The following is a 14,877-nucleotide window of genomic DNA, read 5'->3' on the forward strand; positions in this document are numbered from 1 at the left end:
TGACCTTACATTATATGTACGACTTGAACGAACTGGTAGGATAATCACAATTTTGCGCTTTCTTGAAACAGCGGGGGTGCACCCAAGTCCTGTTCCATGGGGGACTTGACCTCATCCACAGCCTCGCCCAACAAACGTCCCCCCAACCACAGCAACCACCACAACTGCCAATCTTTTCACGGAAAGGCGTCGGACGAGGTTGCCCTCTGTCCTCCTCATCCGAACCCCGCCTCTCTCGTCACCTCGCTCCCCCTGCCACCCCAAACCTCGGTCACCTACGAGTTCTCTCTCGCCCCCCAATCCGGCACCCTCGCACCCGGCTGGAACTTGACCGCAGTCCAGAGAGGTAAATTTTCACTAAACAAATATTTAATCAACAAATAGTTAGCTGGAAATTCTAGACTGAATACATAGAAAAAATATGAAAGTCCCCGAATCGAAAAATCTTGTAGCCTGAAAATTTTAATAAAATTTTAATCCAAACAGGACTGGCCACTGCAGTTCCACTAGGTAAGTATCATTAATTTGCTTTACTATTCCTTATTTTATTACGACTAAAATTCAAATTTTGACAATATCTCATTAGCTGCAGCCGTTGCGAGAAGAAGATTGCCTCGCCCAAGAACAATGCGACCAAGATTTGGATTCACAGACAAGAATGAAGCACGAAAAGCCAAGTGGACCATTGTTGTCACAGCATTGGCATTGTTAGCCATGAGCATATTGTTGGTAGCCATCACGCTAAGATTGGCACCTTTGATCGATGACCTTGGTAAGAGAGGATGTTTGCCTCCCATTATTTTCCTCCAATCTGGTTATGGATACGTCTCCGCCTGCTTTGTTTGCAAGCTCATTTAAGCCAAATTAGTTTTCGGTGTTCGCTTTCTCCAGAAATAGGACGTGACAAGTTAACTTGAAAAATCAGGTATTTTTCTCCCCTTCTACGGGGAGAAGTTGGTGAAAAGGCAAATCTACGTCCCACGAGTGCACTTTTGGTTGACTTATTCTAACCACGTGCTAACGTTGCGTCATAGGTGATTCAGCAATTAAGTTCAGGTGTTGAGCATGTAGAGTTTGGAGACGTTATTTTCTATGAAAAAGGTTGAATAACCTGTGAACGGAACGGAGGTAGACATTGTGTCCATAAAAAATTGACATGACGCATTAATTTTTCTATAATGAAACTCACTTTCACGCTCACCTTTTAGATTGATGAATTTCTCCACGAACGTGGGTCGAATAACAATGGAACAAAAGTGGGTAAATGAGACATGAAAAATTGTTCTAAAATGTAGGCCCAAAAAACGTACAGCTCGGCTCAGTTGATTTGTATGATTTTTAAAAGTGATATAATTTATTTCCACTTGACATAAACTGTGTTGCAGGATACGCAAGAGTGAAGTTTTCGAGCTGGGTTTTAACTAGAATGATGGACCTCAGGTCTCATAAAACGCTAGATTTGCTTGATTTAAGTTTTCGGTATGAATTCGGCAAACGCCAAGCCAAGACAGCTTGTTACGTAAAGATACCACGGTTCGTTCGGGAGAATAGAGCAGAGCGAGTGGGGCTTGTGCGTGGGCAAGTGGTTCTCCGTTTGTTTTTGCTGATGTCGACAATTTATCCTCGATAAAGTTGATTGGGTGTGTGCTTTCTCCAACCGAGTCGACTTTGCGTCGCTCAATAGTTTCATACTCAATGGACCAATTCAGTGAAATGAGTTCTACTTACGTCCTTCCTGATTTCCTTCACCTCATCATCATTTCGCTAGATTTCCGCTTTTGTTCACTCTGCTAATGGTAATACAATCTGCACAACATTCCTCCGATTCGCATTTCTGGCATGCAATTTCCTCAATGGTTCGCTTTTGGCCAACTTTTCTCACCGAACCAACTCCATCCATACCTCGCTTTCTGTAAATGGGTGTACCTTATTATGATTTCACCCAGATTAGCTAGCTCATTAATTGAAACGTGATAATAAATTTAAGTACAATGTCTCCATTATGTAGTCCAAATTCCATTGCATCGTAGCCAATTATGTAAGGTCACGAAGTAGATTAAAATCAATTTTAGCATTATTATTTTTGGCGTGAGTTTATTTCTTTAAAAAAAATGGAGCAATTTTCAAAAAGTAAAGCCAAGTGTGAATTGGGGTCTATTTATAGTCTACTCATATACGGACAACGGCAACATTCTTTATTGCTCCCTCGTGAGCCGATGTTGCTAAACTAATCTAAACTACAAACTCCTCAAACCAAAGATATTCCAGTGCAAAAGAAACAAAACACTGACACCCATTGTATCGATGTTGAAACAATGGCTTCAAAATCTGCATGAGGTCCACATAACCCATTCATGATCAGAGTTTCTGTTAAAAACTATTCATCAACAAAAATACTGTACAATATCTGATTTAAGATTTTGCAATAATGGATGAACAAAACCGTGGATCTACCACGAGTCTCTCAGAGTCCGATTAATCTGAGTTGTGGGAGACGACCCTCTACGGTCACGTCAGCAGCGTAGGAATACTTTGAAACTATTTCATGTCAGTACTGATATGGCTTTCACGCAACCAACCTCTTTTCATCAGCCCACCCGCAGAACCAATACTTTCACCACGTCAGAGTATGTAGTCAATGGCTGTGTGCATAGTCACCCTACAACCCACAACACTGCTCTTCCCGTTCTCCACCAAATAACAACAAACTTTAGCACATTGTTTCAGATACGTATTTGGGTATCGTGCATGAGTTGTTTCATTTGTTCAATTTAATTCCCAGAAAAGAGTCGTAACAAATTAGAGACCACATCAAACCAACCAAATAAAGAGCAAGAATCTTTTGGTAGCCCATCATCGCATGTATTGCACATGTATCGAGAGCGTAATTGGATTTCATAGTACGATGTAACGAAATTAGACTGTAAATGGATTATGACGGATTCGTATGTTGAAGAACATGTGGGCAGCATTAGGCTCTTTTCCAAATAATTGATTTAATAATGAGGGTGCAAACGAGGTTGGTGTGATTAAGTGACCGCGATTTCACTCAATTCGATGATTGATCAAACACATTGGTTCTATTTTTAACTCTTGGTGAAAAGCTTTCACCAGCAGCGTGGGGGTCCCATCGTTAATCCCATCTCATCGGAGAGCACTTCTACCTGAATGTCACCGCTAGTATACGTATATGCCTCGCAGTAATGGCCCACGGAACGTCGACGGGAGGGCCAATATCCGATTGACGTGATAGAATTGTTTCAGACCGACAAATCCTTGAACTTTCTGCATCTATAAAATGTCCTTGGATCAAGTTTAGCTCTCAAAGCAGAATAACTAAACATGCGTCCTTCCACCAGTCGTTAGGTGTGGTCCGAGTGGCAGGAAATAGTCTCCGATTCACGAAGTACATACATTTATTTTCTATGTATACACTTGTGTACATATGTCAATTTAGCAATTTGTATTTAATAATTTGCAAGGCCTCGAGCCAAGACCAGAAAAACATTCGGCATGGAGAAGGGAAGGGAGAAGGAAAGAATTTTGGAGATGAAGCTCGGCAGGGAATATGAAAAGGCATTAGTTTTTTATACACGTTCCAAATGTTCAAAGTCACCTACCTGACTCTCCTCTCAGCCAACTGTGCACACAGTCAAAAACTCCTTTTTGTTCAACAAAGTTTGGTACACATTGGAGAAACTGTGTCTAAATGTTGTCTGCCTCATCTTACAGCGTACAGATAGCTCCGCTGGAACTTTCTCCTCTTCCCATTAGATTATCATCGCCTCTCCTCGAATCCTCCCTCAACAAGTTTTCCAGCATTTCGTGCTCTATAACTCACCTATAATTACAATTCTTTGTCTATAGCCTACAGATTTTTATTTTTTAAAGCCAGCCAAAAACTCTCCGCTGTTAGGCATGCACACATTTTGGACGCTGCGAGAGCGATAACATTTTGAAACAAACTATTATAAGATGGCAGCTGCAATACGTTGAGGAATACATGACCTGAAATTTGGTCATTAAAATTCAGGTCGCAATTTCTAATTCAGAAATGTTCTGACTTATCTGGAGTAACATCTGTGCCGTACTCTCTTCTCTGCTGTCTATCCGAGCAGATTACCACCATACCGTCTTACAAAACGGTAACTTTGAAAATCGCTTTTTGATCCTGTCTGTGTGGAAGCCTGATCTGATATTCATATAATCGCGTTCCGCAGCAGTGGCACGTCGAGTGAGGCAGTTCGGCTCCGTTTCTTATAAATGCGTTGCCGCCCGTGCTCTTTACACATTTAGCCAGTTTGGAAATTGTTTCAAATATCAACATATTTATAACACAATTCGGTGACAAATACGTTATTCGTAACTGAATTACTTATAACAATCAAGAGATTTGCATAACTGGATTACGTTTTGGAAATGCGAAAATATGAAAACTTGTGCAGATTTCCAGTTACTTACGAATGGGAGTGAATGGGACATATCCTTCGCGAAAGTGGGCAGCACGACGTTGTTGGGATGGCTGCTGCTCCACGGTCGATAACCTACTTTTGCTGATGCTCTTCTCATGGTTGCTTATGGATGCAAGAAGGATGAGGAAGAATTCGTTCATTTTTGTAATTACCAATGTTGAATGTTGAGCAGTACGGCTTTTTGTATTATACTTATTTCATTGCTTAAAATCCGAGAAAGCATGACCATATTTAGAAGTACTAAAAATCTGAAACATGATTTTGCTTTTTATTTACTTTGGCTTTGTCAGCGTACCGAATACCATAAGTTTAGCTGAATAGAAGAAATGCATGCGTTGCAGAACAAGGTTATATAGGTATGCATAAACGATGCGCTAGTTGCAACTTTTGGTGACTATTATATTATTTATATTAAATTGACCAGGTGCCAAGTACAGTTACAACTTGTTAAAAATTGGCAGGTCCAAAAGCTAAAGTTGTTGAAGTTACATGGCATAATTGCATTCCAAAATTTCTCTTCACTTGTACAACAAACGATCTTCCGCTGATGGAGAACGTGTGAACCCGATTCACTTGTTCTTAATGAAGGAGGATGCATTCGTATTTTTGGCAGCGAGTTTACATAATGACATTATTTGCCTTTGTGCATAATGTACTTCATGCGATCCCACACCAGATACTACAACTGCTATGTATGATTTTGTGCACTTCAACGACGAATACGTTGAGGCTGTGTCCGGACCTCGTTTGAGCTTTGATTTATGCTTCAGAATAATGAAATATGAGTGTGCCTTCTAATTAGGTGCAAACAACGTCTGATGTTACATAACCCTTGTTAAAATGGGGTTTTTGTTTCACCAGTTTGTAAGTAAGTACTTAAATGGAGAAGTACTTTACTCTAAATAAAATATTTTTTTCGTCTCTCCGTCCGCTTTTTGTCATAGGATACTTATCCAACATAATGGATATAATATAGTTTACACGATAAGGGTGAACTAAATTCCTTCTCGCTCTTTTCATGCCATGACTTATTTAATGCTGTGGAAAATTGCAGAATGCTACATAGTTGTGCTCATCCTGAAGCAAGTGGGTCTGACAAGGAGGCTGTTTGTCTCTGGCTGTGATAAAGGGTTTCATTTCCTATATTTGCCAGTTGAAATTAAGCACGAGTGGTGAAACAAAGTCGTTCCGAGTAAGCTAAGCAGTTTCTCGGCTCGTGAATTTAATCTGCGTGTGAATTTTGTTACACCACTCGCTCACTTTTCACTCGTGTACTGAACGGAAATTATTTTTGGCTTGAAAAGACCAACTTGAATTTTGCAACGAATCGAAACACTTCAAGAGAATTTCATATACTTGGAATTTCTTTTATCTGAGTGAAATAAACCAAGTGAATTGTATGGAACTTTTTCACTTGAGGGAACTCCAGAAAAGTTTTTGGTAAATGAAAGACGAAAAGATAATCCACTATAGAAAGTGGAAAGCCTGAATCGAAGGCATGTTGTTGCACAAGAAGTAAATGGTCTAGTTTTTTTTGAAGAGGTTGTAATTTTTCAGACACGATTTTATTTTGTTATATAGCCATCAAGTTTTTCCCTCGATCATTTAATCAGCAACTCTGTCAGAACATTTTCTATGAAAAAATTTTATTTTCAAAAAAAGATGAGTGGGAGTTTAAGTAATTGCTTGATTTAATCTCCCATCAAAATAGTGACAAACTTCGGTTGATGAGTATCACGATTGTATAGTCATGGGCGGTTTAAGATGGGCGAGTTCTAGAACACCACTAGAAACCGATGAGTTAGAAAAATCTCATAAATTTTTCATGTTCAAAGTGTCTGCCTGCGCGTAGCTTTCTCATCCATAAAGACTTAACTTTTTAGCTTCATAACTTTTACGAAGAAAGAAACTTAAAACTAGATGACGTCAATGATTGGGTAAACTTACAAGTAACAGCAGGCTACCCATTAATCAATTCTATCTAGACGGACCTACTCAGCACTGTTTGATTTTTAATAGAGGTTCTAATCATACATAAACCGCTGATCTTGATTCATGGCTATTTTGATGGTAATTCAGAGTTTCCATTGAAGGTAATTGATGGCACAGGTAGACCAGCGGTTTATGCTAATGTGCAAATACTCTTCATAGTACATACAAACTTGCCATAATTAGTTTTTTAAGCAAACAAAAGCGAGTTAAAATGAGCAGTGTTGTGACATTACATACAAATTAACACTTTGAAGACTTTTTGTGACCATGACCTTGTATTAATATTTGGACAGGAAGTAAATGTTTGTAAACTAAGCTACAAACACCACTACAGTACTTACCCATACAATAATAATACAAAACTACGGTTTAAAAAGGAACATAATATCTGGATTTGTCAATCCAACTTGCCAATTTCCTACAAGATATCCTATACATTACATCGGCCAAAGTTTGATCTAACTTAAGTCCAAGATACCAGTACTGACACTCATGGTCAACATAACATCTCGGTCTGCAATAATAAAACAACCATAACACGAAGAGCAAGAAAGTGCGATATGTATTTGCGAAAAGAGTTGGGTAGTTGCAATTATTAAGCAAACTATTTTGGGCTGAGGAGTTCGAAAAATAGACCAAGTATAGTTCTTCTCTCTCAAAAGAGCGTGTGACTTGAGTTTTGAGTGAGTGAAGAGTTGAGCAAGAACAACATAAAACAAGAGGAAAAGAAAGTAAAACAAACTCTGAGCAGAGAAAAAATACACGAAGCAGACGACAGATCTTAGCCAGAGTAGAAAAAAATCGAAATGGGTTCCACGAAAGCAACTCCATTCAACAACTCAAAATCCGAATTTTCGGATCCCGTCATAATCAACACTACTACTTCTGGTAAATCTACCGATAATAATGTTGGTGGGAGCCACCACTTCTTCACTGAGGGCATCATTCGGAAACCAGACCTCCGTTTGTCGACTTCTCCTTTGGCTGCAAACAACGGGCCAATTTACTTTCAAAAGGATAGTGAGGAAACTTTGTTGAAATTTAATTCCGTTTACTTATGGGACAAATCAAAGTCGCAAAGTAGTGGGGAGTGTTCTCTTCCTTCTGCAGAGTCCAATGGGAATTACAAAGGTTCTGGAACAACCGAAACTGCTGCCTCTCCTTCCTTTCATTCGACAGAGGAGAAGTCCAGGTTTAGCCTTTATGACCAAGCAGTAAATTTTGCAAACCAAGTTGGTTCATGGAATCGAAAGTTTGGCCCAGTCTGGTCGCCTCTATTGACCTACCCATCAGATCTGCACAGAATTGGGAGGACAGCTTTAATGACTGCTGTGACTGGCTACGTTCTCGCCAGAACCTTGGACCAGTTAGTTACTGGGGCGGATTTACAACAATTGAGCTATCTCTTAAGTAAAGTCTTGGAACATAATCTATTGGATGGGACGGATGCAATCGACCCAGGGAGAGTAGGAGTTAACAAGGATTTCATCTCCTGAGTCTCCAATTTCCAACATATTCAAGTATATACATGCGTGTGTGTATATATGTATACTTATGTACACATACATATGTACATGTACAATCGTAGTTCAATTAGTCAAGAAGTGTCGTTCTTGTAAAGTAGGGATTAGTGCCTGGAAGGAAAACACTTGCTACTAAAAGTACCTGTTGTATGTTATGTATGTCTTTCTGCTCCAATGCAATTTCCAAATAGTCGTATATTCAGTAGTGAAATAGGAAATGAATTACTACAAACCGGATATTCGCACGTCAAATATTTCAGCAGAACTGAACTCTGTGGAAACTCTTTGCCTGTGCTTGTCTTGAAGAAATTGACGTTGACATTGTCAAGTTTATGGCATGATTTCCCCCAAAAACAACCTAAATTTCTCTAACCAGGAAGCACGTACATAAATAAAGACCTAAACCGGACGTTCGAAATTGGACGGAAGGAAGTTAAAAAGAAAACCATGAAATCAGTATAGGCGACAGCAAGTCTTTGGGATAACCATGCAGACAGACTTTCACCTCCCCAAACAACCAACCAAGTTTCTCCAAGTTTAGTCAACTTTTTCGTCAGACAGATTAGCGAGTACTGCTTGCTTATCTCTCTCATACGGCTTTCCTTCAGTCTCGAGCACTTGTGGTTACGTAAGCAAGCAAGTAAATTCGGTACGTTGTTGTTGCTGCGTGTGACAGGATGATATAAAATGGTGAAGTTTTATACATTTTTGTGAATTGAGTCAACCTATGTACACGGTGGAGCTCATTTCATTCTGCATGGAGGATAGCAAAGGCTGCATGAAGAGAGAGTACTTGTGCATAGGGGAAAGTGGATGGCAAATAAAAGAACATACGAGCAAGGACATGTGATACATAGAAAGAGCCTGTTTTTCGTCAGTTTCATTGGAATGAAAATTTTGTGACAGGAGAAATAAAAAGGAAAGATTGTGATTTCTTCTCAAGATTAGTTTACCTTTCCAAGTACCTCCCACCACCACTTCCTCTACCTCCACGTTCTCTGCAACTTACGACGAGGTGAACTCCTGACTAGTGATACCACGTAGTCACCGTTATATTACTTTCTCCTTTGCCTGCTGCAGAGAAAGCGAGAGGAAATTATCGGAGCACAATTGGGGGAAGAAAAGAAAGGAGCTCTGTATATACACTACGACGACGACTGCTGGGTTGTGTCAATCTCTCTGTTATCCCATTGTCAACTAAATCCAAAATACGTTCACTCCCAAGGAGGAAGCTCGCTCTAAATTGAAAAGAAAATTCCTCGCTCGGTCTCCTCTTTCCTTTGTGGCAAAGGCCAACACGGAAATCCAGCCGGCTTACTCGCAACTTTCTCTGTTTGTGGAATGAAATTATTCTATAATCGATGAATCTTCCGCCGCATTCACTCCTTGCATCCGCCGTGTGTACATTGTCAAACGAAAATTATTCTGAAATATCGCATCAAATCATCAAATCATCTTGACACTGACAAGAATGGATCATCGCAATTTGTTCCAATCATACATCTGTACCTCGCAGAGAGATGGGTTCACAATGAGTGTAAGGTTTTTATTTATTTTTACTCTGTGCACAGATGAATCTTGTTGTGAGGTGAAATTAAAATGGTAAATGAACAAAGGTATTTATTTATGACCCAAGATTCAATAATGAAAAATAATGGTGATAATTCCAAATTACTGCTGGATTGGATAGGAGATATCCGATGTCAAAAGCAAGCAGGACTCCTATTTGTGATCTGGATGGTTGCAAACGGAACTGCAAAAGAAAGGAGAGTGTAGTTCTGTAGAAATGGGAGTGAATGAGGAGAATGAGACAAGAATGAGGCTGGCTGGCAGTTCCTACAGCAAATGCCGTGCTTGAGGCTGACGAAAGTGGTCTTGACTTTTGATATATCAATCTCTTTCAAATGTGTCCTACTTTTCCTTGTTTCACTTTCCTATGGAACAGAACAAGTTTTCACATAAATGAACCATGGCTGTAATTTTGCTTCTCAGAACTCACTCGAGCTCAAGAGATGAGTTGGAAAGTTGGAATGAATAATTGAAACGACAGAATTCTCTGGTGTTTTGGTTATAGCACAGTAACTACATAAAATGTCCAAATTAAATTGTGCCAAAAAATACGAATTTAAATCATTGTATATTTCATGAAGAATTTAAAAATTGTATTACGCACATTCATAGTTTTATTAGCCTAGCACTTCTGACTACTGACTTGTTCTGACAGAACTTTTTTTCCCATTTACGGTTCCGCGGACAATAAAAACTGCAAAGAATAAACCACTCGTAATATATTCGTGCACAGTAATAAATATAATCTGCATTAAATTTATTATATTTATTACTTACGAGTCTATACAGGGATTCTTGCCATGAAATATAACATGTCCTGTTTTAACAATAAGATTTTTGTTGGGAAATATCGAGCACACACGGCGCTATACGATTGCATAAATGATAGCTCCTTTCCTGATCTGGACCCTGTTTTCTTCTCTTATCTTTACGCTATGATGTATCGCGTATCCAAAATTCTGGATCTGACTGGACATTTATCCTTAAAAAATTCCATCTCTTTTATATTTATTCGAGAGTTCGATCGATTCTGTCACTGTCAATTCTTGTGCATGGTAAATGTTTGCGAGTAAACCTTGGTAGATATGTATATACTTATTTGCACACATATCTAACAGCAGAGATTTTGCATTGTTATTTACATACACACGTGGGCATGCATATTTTGCATATTATAGATGCTTAATATTTTTATTTTTCATATTTAAATATGTAGTTCGAAATGAATCGCAAGAAATGAGGTTTCCGCATGGTCGGTGAAAGTGCCGTCTGACATTTCGACAATTTGGTTGCGAGCTGAGCAAACAGACAGATTAGATTCATTGCTCTTTACTGCGGAAAGAAGTGGATTGTCCATCTCCATATGTCAAAGATTACACTGGTCGCTCCGCCTGATGAACCATTGTCTGAGAAAGGATGTACATTAGGCATGCATTCGAGTACCTTTCCGCATTGGAGAAAGCAAAGTGTGTGCAAAGTTTATTCATCTCGGAACTTGCAGATTTCGGCGGTACTTATCTGCGCTGCTCCATCGTTTTTTTTGGCCGGATAGAATCACGAGCTTTTAGGAATCGAGGGCAATTTATGAATGTTGGGTTCAGTGCCCCCGATAGGAGAGGAGGAATTTACGGCATTTTCAAGATTTAAAAGCTGAGTCTCGGTTTGACTCTTGACATTGGGATTTACGAATTACTAGATCTCCTCCGTGGACAGTGAAATATATTGCTGTTTAACTTTCCAAGACTTTTAACATTGGAAATTAAGAGTAATGTTACTTGAATTAATAAATCTGTGTGACAGAAATTTAAGGTTGTCCGATGAAAAAGTCTAAACGTGCTATGCATTGTTCATATGGTCAATGAGCATATATGTAAATAATCAAGTTTGATTTGAATCTCTCTCGTGACCATATACTTATGTAATCATTGAGAACAAGTAAACTAAACCTCCGCGGTATTGCATATGGATAATAACGCACTAGATTTACTTGTCCTTTTTGGAAGGAACGTTAGTATTCTTAAAAATCAAAGTATAGCACTCGCACAATCCACGCAGCTGGTGAAAGGCAGAACAGAATGGTCGAGGAGAGAAAAAGTCCGTCACTTCCATAATATTGGTTACCATTTCATTCTATTATGCCCGATCTGGTGGATGTGTAGCCATTCCAACCTCACTCTGGAGAAACGTAAAAACATCGGGTACAGAAGTTTTAACTTGGTTGCACGGTGCACACCACTAGCGACGAGGAGGAGGAGGAGGAGACACGAGGATAAGTAATTCCCAACCACTGCATCACTTCCTCCCTTTCTCTCTCCCAGCATGAGAAAGAACTTATTGTATTAATGCACCCATGGAGTCAAAGAAGGAATAAATTGTTCCCGTATTTTTACAGTTTTTGGAGTTTGGTTGAGATGAATGGGAAGTATGGGCATTCAGCATTCAAGACTTAGTTGGCATTACTACTTCACTTCTGATATCACAAGTTATACTGGGTGGCAAGAAATCCTCGTAAAAACGTCAATGGCCCATGAGGAACGTGAATGTGCTTATCTAAACCTCGTCTCCCTTTCCCAGACTTCACGGGCGGAATCGTAAAATTGCTTCACATTCCGATAAAGCATAACATTGGAACATCCACAGCTTCTCACACCACCACCAGCATATCCGAATATTTAGTATCGCAGGAGCATCACCGGCTTTATTGTCAGCTTCTCCTCTGACACATGAGTAACTCGTTTAAAGATAATAATGTTTGCTTTTGGAAACTGTAAGCTCTTTTGAAAATTCATATATCAATGAATTCAGTATCAAGGCGGTACAAGTCAAAAGACATCTGTTTACTGGGCTGGAGTAATGAAAGCTTGTCGGGATTCTCATTTCTCTGCAAGTATTTATCTAGTCCACTTTCGAGCTTCGGAGGATACCTTCTCCACGAAATTTGGTCGCAGTATAATTATTTCAAGTAAGCAAGGTTCTCCAATTCCTTAATATCCAAATGGAAAACCCATTAAGAAAATGTTTCAGTGGCCCGAAGGGAAAAGTCGGTCCTATAAATTTAGATACAAAACACAGGATTGTTCATTTCATAAACATTTCGGTCCGTAGAGAGATTTAGCAGAGCAACAGAGTAGGAAAACACGAAAGCTCATATATTATGTTTGCTAGATGTGTGATTGTGTTGTTGTGGACTGACTCAGGTCAACCCATTATTCACCGTATCTCACACTGTGCTTCTCAACACTGGGAGGTCTTACCCTACTTTCTCCAACACACCCTGTGATTAGAGAGGACTGAAGGGAAGAGATCAGCGCCGAGTTGAAACCTTGTCTTGCAAAATTTGTGCGAAACGGAAATCAAATAGAAACTGAGAAAGGATGGCCCTGTGCTAATCCAATTTAGAAACAGTGGGAATAAGAGCAGAGTGAGGAATTTAGCACAGGCTGCGGACCAACACACACGTGTGGTGGGTTTATCCAGCTATGTAAGTTTTGGTCCGTACGTCTTGCGATTGCCATTGTCTTCCACTTTATTTGATTCGATAAAGCTCAACCACACCACCACGTCACGATATTGCTTTCCTAGTTTTTCTAGTTTACTGTGGAGAAGGAGGGTCAATAGAAGCACAGATGGTCGCAAATGAAGAAAATAACTCTGGCGTATGGGCTTTCTTTTCTGTGGTTTCATCCTGTTTATATCACAGCCTGGATTACAACAATATATTTGCTCAAGATCTGCTCCGTAGACGGAGGCGAGCACCCGAAACATTTTCAGAGTAGAAGGTGACAAATTCGTGGAAGTCATTGATGAATTGAGACACAATAGAACTAATTGTCCAAGTTTACCAGTTTTCTGAGTTCGAGAAGACTTGTTTATAAAGTTTTTCTTGAGAAATAACATTAATGGTAATGCCATTAGCGTATATGTAACTTGGACTTTCTCCTCCTCTCCAAACTCCTATCCTATCATACGTACATATCGCAGCTTGTGATTAGTTCACTTTCTTCTCAGAGTTTCAAGGGTTGCAAAAGTCTTTGGAAAATGCTCCTTAAAACTGAGAAATTCTGAAGGCAGCAACTTTTCCGAGAAACCAATATAACCCGAACTCCTTCAAAATATTGCACAAGAGGTAGAGCTGTGGTTGGTGGAACGTGGAATCGTCAATTAAAAAACTCATTATTTCTGAGATTGATGAATATATTCGCCTCTCCAATCAGCATTAATTTGATCTTTCATCTGCCATCTTTAACCTTTAGGATCCCAGTCCACGAATGTCATGGAATTTATTAAATTTTCACTTAAATCCCATGTACACGAGTGTCATGGAATTTGTAAAACATCCCACAAATCCCAAGTCCACGAATGTCATGGAATTTTGAAATTTGACCCTGTGTCCCAGATACATGAATATCATGGATACGCGACAAAATGCGTTGAATCCCGTATACACAAATACGTGTATTTTCAAAAAATTACAAATTTGGCGACCGTGGAAACATTGCATGAAATTGAAGGGTTTTGATATGGCGCCCGAGTTAGGGCTTATGGAATCGTGATGGTTGTCCGTCTGTCTGTCTGTCCGTGAACAGGCTAGAGCCAAAACGACTGACCCGATTCACATGAAATTTTTAGTATATGCAAATTGGACAAAGTTAGAAACGAGTTCGCAGATGGGGAAATTGGTCAAGTGGTTGACCGGTGGGGGTCGTCTGAGTGGATGGGGTAATAGTATATGTATATGGGAAGTAGTTTTTGTGGATTATCATTGCATGTGATAATACAAATATATTCCGTTGGTTTTTTCTTGAAAATAAAATTCGGGTCAGTGTGGTCGAAAAAGATTCAGCAGCTTGGGTGCGTGAGGACAGATAGCTGACAATTATTTGGGCCTTAAAGGGCATTTAATTGAAGATTAATTAGGGACTTAGTGATACGATTTTTCGTGACAACAATTTTGAAATGGGATCCTAAAGGTTAATCAGATCACATGCGATGAATATTCTGATTCTGTGAGAATCAAATCGGATTTCAAGATGTTGCAATTAAACTTTTCGTAGACAACGATGACAACGTGAGTTTGAGTTCATCTTATACTCGTTTGTTTGTATAACGTGTAATTGTGACTACATTTGTCGTCGTTGTTCTACTGTATGCATTGATCATACTATTATAATTTCACTCTACAACAAGATTCAAATCGAATTGGTTATGTAAAATGTAAAAAGTTTGCAACTTTTTTTATTACTTTTTGTTTCAGATCTTGAGCCCAAATAACGTTGGCATTCTGTGAGCATTGATCCTACATGTTTTACCTTATCACACCT

The 14,877-nt window shown here is 39.3% G+C and overlaps 1 protein-coding gene across 1 annotated transcript in view; it reads left to right on the forward strand.

Moving 5' to 3' along the window:
- Nucleotides 1-14,877, forward strand: part of LOC118434771 — a 37,315-nt gene that overhangs the window by 12,625 nt on the left and 9,813 nt on the right. The window contains exons 3-5 of the mRNA XM_035848968.1: nucleotides 72-346; nucleotides 487-510; nucleotides 587-772. Coding sequence (XP_035704861.1) covers nucleotides 72-346; nucleotides 487-510; nucleotides 587-772 — 485 coding nt within the window. The remainder of the gene's footprint in view (nucleotides 1-71; nucleotides 347-486; nucleotides 511-586; nucleotides 773-14,877) is intronic.

Source organism: Folsomia candida, unplaced genomic scaffold, assembly GCF_002217175.1.
Source record: "Folsomia candida strain VU population unplaced genomic scaffold, ASM221717v1 Fcan01_Sc003, whole genome shotgun sequence".
NCBI lineage: Eukaryota > Metazoa > Arthropoda > Collembola > Entomobryomorpha > Isotomidae > Folsomia > Folsomia candida.